This window comes from Ixodes scapularis, unplaced genomic scaffold, assembly GCF_016920785.2.
Source record: "Ixodes scapularis isolate PalLabHiFi unplaced genomic scaffold, ASM1692078v2 PGA_scaffold12__126_contigs__length_90152505, whole genome shotgun sequence".
Classification (NCBI taxonomy): domain Eukaryota; kingdom Metazoa; phylum Arthropoda; class Arachnida; order Ixodida; family Ixodidae; genus Ixodes; species Ixodes scapularis.
Genome location: NW_024609838.1, coordinates 35,593,824 through 35,605,428, shown reverse-complemented (window position 1 = coordinate 35,605,428; position 11,605 = coordinate 35,593,824). Strand labels below are relative to the sequence as shown.

General features: G+C 48.1%; 2 protein-coding genes and 1 non-coding gene across 3 annotated transcripts; 1 reads left to right on the top strand and 2 right to left on the bottom strand.

The window, feature by feature from the left end:
* The first annotated feature begins 111 nt into the window (after positions 1 to 111).
* On the top strand, positions 112 to 901 carry LOC8025894 (alpha-crystallin A chain). Its single transcript, XM_002399840.5, has one exon. It carries the CDS (start codon positions 241 to 243, stop codon positions 763 to 765), a length of 525 nt encoding a protein of 174 aa, XP_002399884.3. The 5' UTR covers positions 112 to 240; the 3' UTR covers positions 766 to 901.
* A 471-nt stretch (positions 902 to 1,372) lies between these two features.
* On the bottom strand, positions 1,373 to 4,288 carry LOC8025895 (mucin-5AC). The gene is given in 2 exon segments (XM_029971384.3): positions 1,373 to 3,722; positions 3,724 to 4,288. Coding segments are annotated over 2 exon segments (1,419 nt in total). The 5' UTR covers positions 4,240 to 4,288; the 3' UTR covers positions 1,373 to 2,819.
* A 551-nt stretch (positions 4,289 to 4,839) lies between these two features.
* On the bottom strand, positions 4,840 to 4,910 carry Trnag-gcc. The gene has a single exon. It is a non-coding gene; the product is annotated as a tRNA-Gly (tRNA).
* Between the last annotated feature and the right edge of the window lie 6,695 nt (positions 4,911 to 11,605).

Sequence of the window (11,605 nt, the reverse complement as noted above, 5' to 3'; positions counted from 1 at the left end):
TGTGTGGTCGCGCGCCGATTTTGTGTCACATGACTGAGACCCTCCAATCACAGCTCTTGTTTTTGTTTCTGCCTTGTTAACGTGGGCGAATTTTCCAGAGTGCGCTGGAGAGCAGACGACGGCCTATAAAACGACGGATCGAGCGGGGGTGCCGACCACAGGTGGTGACATACCTTCGCTCGTACGAGTCGAAAACGTTCAGCCTCTCGCTGTCAAGTGAGGATCCTTCTAACACTGACAATGGCACTGTTCCCTCTCTTCGGCGGCTCGGACCTGGCGAGGCGTCTCTTCGACGACGACTTCGGCTCGAGTTTCCTGGACGGTGAGCTCTTCGATCCGCCATTCTATCACCAGCGCTTCTACATCCAGCCCAAAAACCAGCAGCAGCTCCAACAGCGCGGACGCGGATCCCAGGCCGTCGAGGCGAGTGACCCGAACAAGTTCGCGCTTCGCGTGGACGTCCGTCACTTCGCGCCGGAGGAGATCACAGTCAAGACTGTCGACAACTGCGTCGTTGTCCACGGCAAGCACGAAGAGAAGTCGGACGAGACTGGGTCCTACGTCAAGCGCGAGTTCACGAGGCGCTACGTCCTGCCCGAAGACGTGGACCCACACACGGTGACGTCTAGTCTGTCGGCCGGAGGACTGCTGGCCGTGGAGGCCCCGCGCAAGACGCCGAAGGAAGACCCCAACAAGCCGAGGGCCATCACCGTTCACCACGAAGGAGCGTCCAAAGCTGCGGGTGACGCCGCTAAGAGCAAGTGAGGCGCCATATGTGCCCGTCTTTCGTGTTCACGAACGTTTCTGTTTACTCTCCAAGCATTCCAGTTCCATGCAATACTTAGTTTATAAACTGTTCTTGGTCGTGACGTCCAAATAAACAAGCTGGATGTAGTCGCAAGCAAGCTTTGTCCTGTCATTTTTTTGTTATGCGGGGATAAAGCGTAGACCTCAAAGCACCTTGCTTTGAGGTCTACCCCCTTTCAAATCAGAGCTCGGCATTCCGCCATCCCAACCCCTGCAAAAAAACACAAAAACACTTGCACTTCGCATATGTGCTTGGACAGGTTTTGTGGGAACGGCCGTTTTATGGCGTTTTCCAGGTAACACATACATCACCTCTGTCTGCTCCTGCAGTTAAATGTTGGTTTTTCAAATGTTTTTCTTTGGTAGCTACATCTGATCCCAATAACTACTGCTACATTTGGGCAGAGTCTTAGCTATCAGTGTATTTAGTGAGAGGTTAGATAAGTAAGAACTTTCAAAAGCACACTCTTCACCAATGTGATCACAAAACCTTGTTTGTCACTGTGCTGTTGAGGATAAAAATAAGTAATGTTGTGACACATTTAATTTTTAAAAAAGGAGTACATTGCATTCTTTTTCTTTTTTTTTAATGATACATGAGGATCCAACACTAGACAAAAATGAAACAACATATATGGAAAAAAATTAATCTGGTTTGACAGTAAAATTGTTGCTCACATCCATTCAACTTGACACAATGAGTAAAAATCAGATCTCGCTAACTTCACACCTAAAAAAAACTATTGGAATCTCTCGAGTGGCAAAGCCATAGAACGAACAGTCGTCCTATGGGGCAAGCATTCCAGCGACGCCCCAAAATCGGGCCGCTGCGTAGCTCAATCTCATCAAACTTTCTGCCCAGCAAGCATTCACAAGTGTTCGAGAAAAATATGCATGCAGTATTAAGAACGCCTACATCCAGTCTCCTCAATGGAGTCAAAGAGAAGACTACACAGGACATCTCTAGATACGCTTGTAAGCAGTGGCGTAGCCAGAATTCTGTTTCGTCAAGGGGGATCGGCTATGAAAAGTTCGGGTGGAGGGAGTATGGATCATCTTGGGGGGGATATTGACCCCGAAATACTCCCCTCTGCTTACGCCACTGCTTAGAAGGGTGTCCACCAACACTACAGATTCGTGTTTATGCACCTGTACATGTAAAAGCAGTGAAAAGCAATGTTGCGCGAATGCACGAAGCGCTCGTCACGTGCGAGGTCAAGGAGGAACACAACAGTTACCGACAAGGCTAGAACGGCAAGGTGTCTTTTTCGAGCACCCAGCTTCCAGCAACCGCTCATTGCTTTCTGCTGTGCTTTGGCAGCGTGTAACCGAAAGACCTCCCTGCCATTCTTGTCCTGCTGGCGGCTACCTCGACAGTGGAGTTTAGCGGCATACTCCCCAGGGGCCGCACAAGACAAGCACCTCACGCACACTGCAACTTTTGATCTCGTCGAGGGGCTTTGGAGAGCATTCCTCCGGCTTCCCTTAACTATGGTGCCAGGAGCGCGTCCTCAAAAGTGGTCCTTTGATTTCTGCCTGATGGTGTTTTAAAAGTGTCAGGCTGTTGCCCGCTGCGATCCTAGCAGTGGCACGTCGGCAGAGGTGGATGTGGCAGGTGAGTGTTCTGTTGCAAGCAAGACTGTCGACAAACACCAAAGCCGACACGAGACGTTATGCGGCGGCAACAACAACCCGTGCATTCGCTCGCCTTTTTCGCGGGCATTTCTATGATTGACTGCTGGGATCGCAACATCCAGGAGCACGACGCGTCAACTCGGTTTGCCACTTTGGGATCACCTTCGATGTAAGGGCGGAATAGGACGTTAAACGCCAGTCGAAGATACGTTCCGGGCACCATGCTTTTAACTTCGCACCTCTGAGGCTCTCGTTCCTCGCAAGCTCCAGGGAAAAAAAAAAAGAAGAGAAGCCAATGGTTTTGCATGTTAAATTGAAGACCTGTCATTTGCGAGGCGTGTGTCTTGATCTCTGCGCCGCAATCCCTCCCAAGCTCTTCAATGATATGTCCACCACGATTCGTAGCCGCCCGAACTCCCCGGATCGTGCGGCGGTCCGCTGTTCACCGGGTCGGGCTGATGATCCATGCGGACAAACGGCCTGCGCTGGCAGTGCACCGGGTCAATGGACTGCGCGGTCGCCTGGCTGATCTGTTGTTCCAGGCGCGCGAACTGCCTCGGCTGGTAGTGCACGGGTTCAAATGACTGCGGGGCCACGTGGGTCGGTGGCTGCTCCCAGCGGACGGGCTTCTTGCGCTGGACCTTGTTGGCCTGAATGGGCTGACCGCCCGGTCCGGGGACTGGCTGGTTGGTCTGGTTGTCCAGGCGGACCATCTTCTTGCGCGGGGCCTTCTTCGGACCGGGGTTCGGAGCCCCCGGCTCGCCCGGTTGCCCCGTAGCCGCCGCTTTCTTGCGGCGCTGGACCTTCTTCGGAGCGCCGGGGTTCGCGGTCCCTTGCCCGTCGGGCTGGTCCGACGCGGCCGCCTTCTTTTGACGTTTGGCCTTTGGAGCCTTCTTTACGCCATTCTCCGGGTTGGCGGAAGGGTCCTTTTTGCGGCGCTTTCGCTTCACCGGCGGCGGCTTGCCAGAGCCGTACGGATCGTCGATCTTCTTCCACCGGAAGATGGTGGCGTGAGGTATGCCCGTCAGGTAAGTCGTCTGCTTCACGATGTCCCGGTACGATGCCTTCGGGTGCTCCAAGCGGAGCCGAGCGTAAACGTTCAGCACCACCTGTCGGGCGCGTCTTCCGAACAGGACATTTTTGAAGATAGTTATGTATCTGACCGGGGACGGAGCCCTGGTCGGGGCGGGCGTGGCACCAGCGGCATCGGCGGCGGTAGCTTCAGTACCGCCAGCCGGAGCATCGGTAGTTGCTGAGGTGGCACCAGCTTCGGTACCCCCCGGCAGCGGTTGTAGCTGTCGCAGTAACCGACGTGGGAGTTGCAGAAACGGCGGTGGTGGGGGCTGATGTACCGCCAGTACTAGTAGGAGCAACCGAGGCACCGGGCGCGTGAAGTGCGGCGCCAGTTCCCGCCGCGCTAGAGGCGGCAGAGACTGGAGTTGCGGTTGCGGTGGACGCGGTACCTGTGTTTCCTGCTGTAAGAACGACAGCAACGGCGCCCGAAGGTGCAGGTGCAGGTCCTATGCCAGCCATCAGTGTGACCAAGGCACCCGCTGCAGAAACGGTGCTGGGGGATCGAGGAACCGCGCAAGCGATCCCAGAAACAATGGCCGATGTGGGAGTGGAGCTGGAGGCACCCGTTGAAGTGGGACCGGTGGATGGGGCGGATGCGGGAATGGTCGCAGAAGCAGTATTGGGGGTTGCATTGGTTCGCGAACCAGCTGCGGTGGTAGTACCTGCAGCGGATCCTGACATTTTGAGCATTTTCTGAGCTGCCTTCAGCCGCGTCAGCCGCATATTTACGACTTGGATGTGGATCGTTGGTCGGCTACGGCTTCGCGCCTATTTGCGCGTTTGTGTTTTTTACGCTGTATTTTCTTTTTAGATTAATGTCAACTGTCGTATTACAATGGTCCTTATATTACAGTTCTAGTTTACGAGTACTGTTTTCTTGCCTCTATGACACTTTTGTAACTCAAAGTATTATTTAAAAAGCTTTTCTCCAAGCCGCGAAGTCATGGCGATGATGAGGATGATGGCATCTCTCTGGGAAAACTTGTTTTGGTCCGGTATTTATTTGGCGCACGAATTCTCCTACCATAAACATTAAACAATCGCGTGAGCAGTGATGAGGCGTCACGCAGAAGGCGTGAATTTTTTGGTTGATATATATTAACGAACTAACAAATACCACCGAAATTCCACGATGGGAGACCCGCAAGCACACAGACTGAGAACGGGAGCTAAAAGTTTACGATGGCAGACTCGAAAGCACACAGTCTGAGAACGGGAGCTAAAAGTTTAAGTTGCACGAATTTTGGCAGGTGTCTCGTATATTTTAGCAATATCTCTGCAAAATTCAAATCAAACAAGGACCCGAGAAAAAAGCAAAAAACATGCGTCGGCCGGGAATCGAACCCGGGCCACCCGCGTGGCAGGCGAGTATTCTACCACTGAACCACCGACGCAGACACAGACACTGTTAGCGGTTATGACCTTCGACCAAAACATTGGCTCGGAGTATTTTGACTTCTTTTGGTCAGTTTTCCAGTGAGTACGTTTGAAGGTGTACCTTCAGGCATGCAATACTCATCAGCCAAAAAAACTGAGTGAAGCTAATACATTTAGGCCTAAGCAGTGGCGTCACTAGGGTCAGCAGCACCTATGGCAGCACCGGGGCGGCAGCCCGCTGCAACACCCCCCCCCCCCCCCCCCCCCCACTCCCCCCCTTGTGACGCCACTAGGCCAAAGGACGAGTGCTTTGCTTACATGCTACAGCGAAAGTAATCACTTATTTTTAACTCTCAAGATAACAGAAAAATACTCTTGAAATTGGGTGGAACAAAAAAAAAAAAAAAAAAAAAAAGTGCAAATAGTGCAAACAATCTTTCACAAAAACATTTCGGTCTAGGGAGGCTCAAGTGTTTCGGTTTGTTCGAGGGACCGAAGTTCAACAACCAATGAGATATGCCCTATGCGAAACGTCATATTAAAACGTACCCTTGATTGGCTCGACCAAATGGCACCTCTTTTGCACAAAGTAAAAAAAGAAAAAAAGTGTGAGGATTGAAAGCGAAAGCAAATAAATAACCTGGCCTTCAAAAAGAGTGCTGATCATAAACAAATTAAGGAAGTTTATATTTTCTTTTTCGTATAATTCACTTCTAATCATGTGAACTAATATAAAAGTTACCTCTAAAACCCTAAGCGGGGGAGGGGGGAATAATAAAGTGGGCGAAATTGTCCGCAGAGGTATGCCAGGGAAGTTCTACAAAGATCTAGATTCTAGGCTATAAATCAGGGGTCTCAAACACGCGGACCGCGGGCCGCATGCGGACCGCGACTCGTTGGGAAGCGGTCCGTAGGCAACCGGCTACGAGTCCCGGTTCTCATGTATCGATCGCTGAAAATGGGCATATTCACATAGTTTATACCTTTCTGTGTTCATTTGCCTTTTGTTTCGCTTTATTTTTTTGCTTCCCAGCTTTTTATCATGTTAAATCTCTACTACGATTCCCATACCAGGCTGCAAGCGTGAGCTCTTTGTTGACAAATGCATCTTTCTTTCTTTCTTTCTTTATTGGTTTTCCATTTCATACAGAATGGAGGAGGCCGAGGAAAAAAGCTACAAACGCAGCTTGTGGGGCCCTCGGCCCCCTTTAAATGATGGCAGCATTGGACTCACAAGACACTCACACAAAGTAACAAAACACTTCCTGGTCAATCAGATTCACTCATTCGATACAGCTCCACACATTAGAATACAGTTGCAATTTAACATGATTAGGTCGGGTAAGGAACACAAAACAATTCTAGGAAATAGCTCGTTTTCATCTCAGGCAGTTCTAAGAGCACCGGTATCAGAAAATGAACATAAAAGATATCTCAGTTCAGAAGCTGTTATAGAGGATATATCGGTGCCAGCCTCCTCAAATGAATTTAGTAGTCGAGGCAAAGTATTCTTAAGCATTTGGTCACCATAATTTGTTCGAGAACGAGGAACTATCCATGGTTCTGGAGTTCGTGTTTTATGCGAAGGTTGCCTTTTTTCTAAGTTTCCTATTTCTAAGAGTGTAGAGGTATTTTTCCTAATGCTATAATAAAAATCCCGCATAAGCCTCCTTCGGTATATGTCATGAACTTTTGGAATGTTATATTTCTTGAAAAGGTAGTCAGTATGTTCGGTGTATGAGACATTGGCAATAACGCGTATCATTCTCTTTTGCATTAAGTGTAATTTATGGAGGTTAGATTCTGTTGTTGTGCCCCATACAAGATGGCAATAGTTAATATGAGATACAAATAGCGTATTGTAGATTAATAATTTAACTGATTCCGGAAGAATATACCTATTTCGATTCAGTATACCAGCTATTTGACTAAGTTTGAGTAGTACAAAGTTAACATGCTCGTCCCATTGCATGTTACTGGAGAAGTACGTGCCAAGCACTTTTCTAGTGTCCAAAACTTCGATGTTTGTGTGATTAAACGCTATGTTATGATGCAATGGGATAGGTGTTCCTCTTGTATAGAAGAAAACGGCTTTAGTTTTATTAGAATTAACTTTTAGACTGTTCTGTTTTGACCAAGAGCTTAATTTACGTGGAACATCATTTGCCATATTGGTTATCTCGGCGTAGGAGCTGGACGATACACTCTAAAAAAAAAAAAAAGGTGTCAAAGGAGAGTAACTGCCCTAAGTTACCCTACTTTAACCCTCTCTTCATCAAAGTTACTCTTTCGCGACCGCTTCTTTCGATGATACTCTCCCTTAACCCTCACTCGAACTCTAGAGTAACTGTAGCTAGAGTTAGTTTCTCCTCGCGATATCACGGGCTGTCAACAGATGGCGCTGCTATGGGGTCGGCGCATTTTCGACGCTGCTCGGCGCAGATTTTTGTTGTTGTCGTGTTTTTCTTTTTCCGGGGAAGGTTTTTTTGTTTTTTTTTTCCCTAGCCGCTTCTCTTTTTTTTTTTTGGGGGGGGGGGGGGGGGGGGGGGGCGGGGGTGGGAGGGGAGATGGGCAAGGATATTTTAATAAGTGAGTTGATACAGCCTACCTTTGTATTAAATTTGGCAACGCGCAATTCAAATGTTTTTTCTGCTAATTAAAAAAAAAAAATAAAGTGCATAATCTACAGGTGGTTTTTTGCTGCTCCTTTGTGCATATGCGTCGCCAGCGACATGAGCTTATAGGGACCACCAAATGAGGCCTCCGATGTCCGCGTCTATGCATCGCCCTCCCGTCGCGGCCAAACGCATGGGACTTTCGCTTTAGATTATTACGTAGACTTATGATCTTGATAGAAAAGCTTCGTACCCTAACTACGGGTTTATGGACTGCACTTCGTGTCAGGAGAAGAACATTTTTTGCCTCCAACATGTTGACAAGGCACTGATAGTAGACGACAATGTTGGTTTTGACCTACAGTTTAGCCGGAAGTGACGTCAGCTGCAACAAACCTATAGGGTCTATTCCCTTGCTGAGTCATCACCCACAAACATGGCCGCCGAGCGATAAAGCGGAACTTTTATTCGTGAGTTTGGTGAAAAATAAAAGAAGGCAAAGCAAACTCGCCTATCGGCGAACCGCTATGGCCTTCGGCGTCCATGCTTGTGTGTAGTGACTCGACATTAAAAGGCGGTCTGAGGTCATGTGAATAGACTCTATACTTAGAAGCGCCAGAAAAAACAAACAACCGAACTGAAAGAAGTAGTAGTGCAAACTCAGAGCGGCTACCGGCAGCTCAATTTTATTTGGGAAACACGAACATATTTGCACACCAGCGGCGTAGCCAGGGTACGGGGCGTTGGGTGTTGAAGGGTCGGAACACCGCCGAAGTTTCATTGTTACCTTTACCCCTTCCGCTTTTCCAATGTCAGTATTTTTGTGTGTGTGTGTTTCGTTTTGACAATCCACTACGGCGAGGGGCGGTGCATGCCCACAACATACCGAAGCAAAACGAAAAAGACGACGCTGTCCGTGGACTGCGTGAAAAACACATCTCCGGCTCCGGCTCTTCGAACAGCCCTCTCCAAACTCGGCCACGTTTGTAACCGAAGCCTTTCTTCAGGCTCGCAGGTGCGAATGGCTTAGCTCCCGACGTCATAAAAGCCGCGAAATCCTGACCTCGAAAGACGCTGGCCTCGCTTCGGGGAATGCAGGCGGCTTAACTAAAGTTCCTCTACCCTTTGAGTGTCAAGGACTCGACGACAATTTCAGGGCAGCACAACAAAATTCCGAAATAGCAATGATTTGACTTTACGAACCCTACAATGCGGAGAAAACCGGACGACAAAATAACAAACAGCTTAGCGTTTTTTTTTTTTTTTGCTCCGTCTTTTTTTTTTTTTTTTTTTTTTTAGGGTTCACTCGCTTGCGCTTATTTAGCTTCAGTATGGCACAAAAATGCAAAAAACACACACACACAAACATCGCCATCGTTAAAAAAAAAAGAAAAGAAGCAACAGAGAAAAGCGACAGCATATGCTCTGTTGAAGCATATTTGTAATGCTCATAATCACTTGGTTTCAAAGCGTATCTAGTTGACTTCTTTAATCGCCGAAGTGGGTAATGTTTACATGCTTGCTTTCAGCACGTGAGTCGTGAAACTTTTTTCAAAAATGAGTTCAAAAGCCAAACCGTTCTTGACGTTCTTTTTTTTTTTTTTTCTTTTTTTAAGAATGATTATTCTTAAAAAAGCGTGTCATCACCGTCTCCAACAGCTAGAGTCGGCACATTCACGTCAGGCAGCATCGTCCACCCTAGGCGAGAGCGATGTTGTGGCCAACGACGTCGGTCTCTATGTCGCAAGCCTCGACTTCGATCAAATCGGCGGCCTGTGCGGAGCATTGGTTTTGTTAAATACACTTCCTGGGGAAGTACTGGTTTTGACAGAGATGTGGAGGGACCGCACCGCGTAGCGCGTCTCGGCGGTACAGTCAACTTGCATTTGCCTAGAGGCTTTGTATCCTAATGTAACCCGCCTGCTTAGCTTAACCCGCCTGCTTAGCGCAATAGCTTCCACCATGCTAATTATAAACACCGTCGAACTTGTTGTCCATAAGGTAATGACGTCACGAGAGGAAACCATAGGAGGGCGCCACCAAAACATCTCGCCTCTAATAGGTGCTGCGCTTTTAAACATTCACCGAAATAAGCAAATCAGCACCGAAAGGGTACTCTCAGGCCTGGTTCACACTTGCGAATCGGCGGGCGAATCTGCAAGAATTCGGCCGCCGGGCGTAGCGTCCCCTGTGCATTGCCGCGGCCAATTCCGCTTCGGCGGCAGCGGATTAGCTGTAAGTGTGAACCAGGCCTCACTTCTTCCAATCGACAGACGGCGGCTTCCACTAAATGTTTAGACTCCACAAAATGATAGAAACTGGTATTTTTCTCACACTTTCTCGTAAAACAACAACGAAGAACGGAAATAGCCTAAAACATGACTATACAACAATAATTTCTGAAAAAATGTGATCCGCGCAGGAGCAATGAGCGTGACGCTTCACTATTCACTTCACTCATAGCCCCTCTGCGCATTGCAGTTTTTGTGTTTAATCGTATTCTAAACTTCGCTATTCTCTGGCAATTTTTCCATAGTTTTCAGTCATTGGATACCCGAGTATTCCGCATTGAAGTGCACGCACCGTAATTTTTTGTGAGCCTGTTTAGACTTTTTTGCTCGAAGTCAATTATAATATTTTCTGACTGCGTTCTTTCGTCGTTTAACATTAAATTCTACTTTTTTTTAAATACTGGACGAACGAGATGGTGGATAAGAAGGTTGGACTTTTGTCGTCTAAGAAACAGGAAAATAGCAAACAAAATTGTGTTTGGGCAGTTTCTTTTCCCGGTCTCTTCTTTTCTTTGTGTCTTTCAAACAGCTTAAGCAAAGAAAAACACCAATGAAAAAAATTCCCTGGCTACGCCACTGATACACACTTTATTATACCTCAAGCCAAATGAATCTGAATTTCTTATTTGATGAAACGAGCGACGACGCACTGATGCAACTGTCATCTTCCTTTACACTGATTTTGAACACCTCGAAATTTTTCCCCTCTGTTTTCTGTTCCTGCTTGCCCGGAACCTGTGTTTTATCCAGCAAAGGGTCGTACGAACATTTATCACAGTGGACTGCCAAGTTCCCTAAAGAAGACCGCTTTACAGAAAGTTCATGCCCTATGTGCGATCGGGTAGTGCACGAAAGCACCCGATATCAAATGCCCCACGACTGACACCCGCCCTTTTGCCCTGCCTTCAAAGGGCTAGTTTTATCAGAAGCCCATGACGCGAATTCCTAGATCATGTAGCCTGGTCCTCACTGTGACGGCGGAGCATTCTGCTTTTAATTAAGAGACAGCTAGTGTGCACGCGAGCGCGTGGAAGGTAATCATGCCGTCATTTGTAGACCCTCAAGATATTAGGTTATGACATGAAACAACGGCGGTTCAAGCGTGTACAAGGATTCTGCACGTGGAACTATAATACTACACCCGTACGATCGCCCACATGTCGTTGATATTTTAGACTACCGATGTGGCGCATTCCTCATGTTTGTGTGCATGTCTCTTTGAGCGCATGCTCTCCTGTTTTGTGTATTTTGAGGCATAAGCTAGTTAGCTTCACTGGTGCTCTGAGGGAACGCCAAGTGGCCGACAATCTTCTTGCAATTTATATCACCCCTTTTGTTTTCGTTGGGAGACATTTGATTTATCATTATCTTTTTTTTTTATTTTGACGAGGCTTCAAGCTGAGTTCAGTCCTTCGTGTCTGTCAATTCCTTTTTGTCCCCTTGTTCTAGAGTTATCATGTGTAAGCAATCTCTACTATATTGTTTTTTTGGTTACCCGGATAGCAAATACCAGCTGAGACAAACCGACGAATTCGAGAGAGGGAAGAGCGTAGTGGAGGGGCGCGCCTATGGCCTCGAAACGGGTTGCTTACGAAGGTCCCTCGGCCTGGCGCAAGAGCTCTATATCTCTCCCTCGAAAAGGGCGAGAGAAGGTGCTGAGAAAATAATTTCCCTCCCGTTTTCCCCACCCACCATCACTAATCCCTCCAAATCTCTTGTGAGCCTAGGGGACTCGGCGTCCGCGTCCTTGAAGGAGGAGGGCTCCCTTGATACCTAAGCTGACAGTGTCGGAGGACCGTCGAGCCC

Coding starts and splice junctions, on each gene's coding strand:
- LOC8025894 (XM_002399840.5), top strand. CDS start 241: ATGGCACTGTTCCCTCTCTTCGGCGGCTCGGACCTGGCGAGGCGTCTC.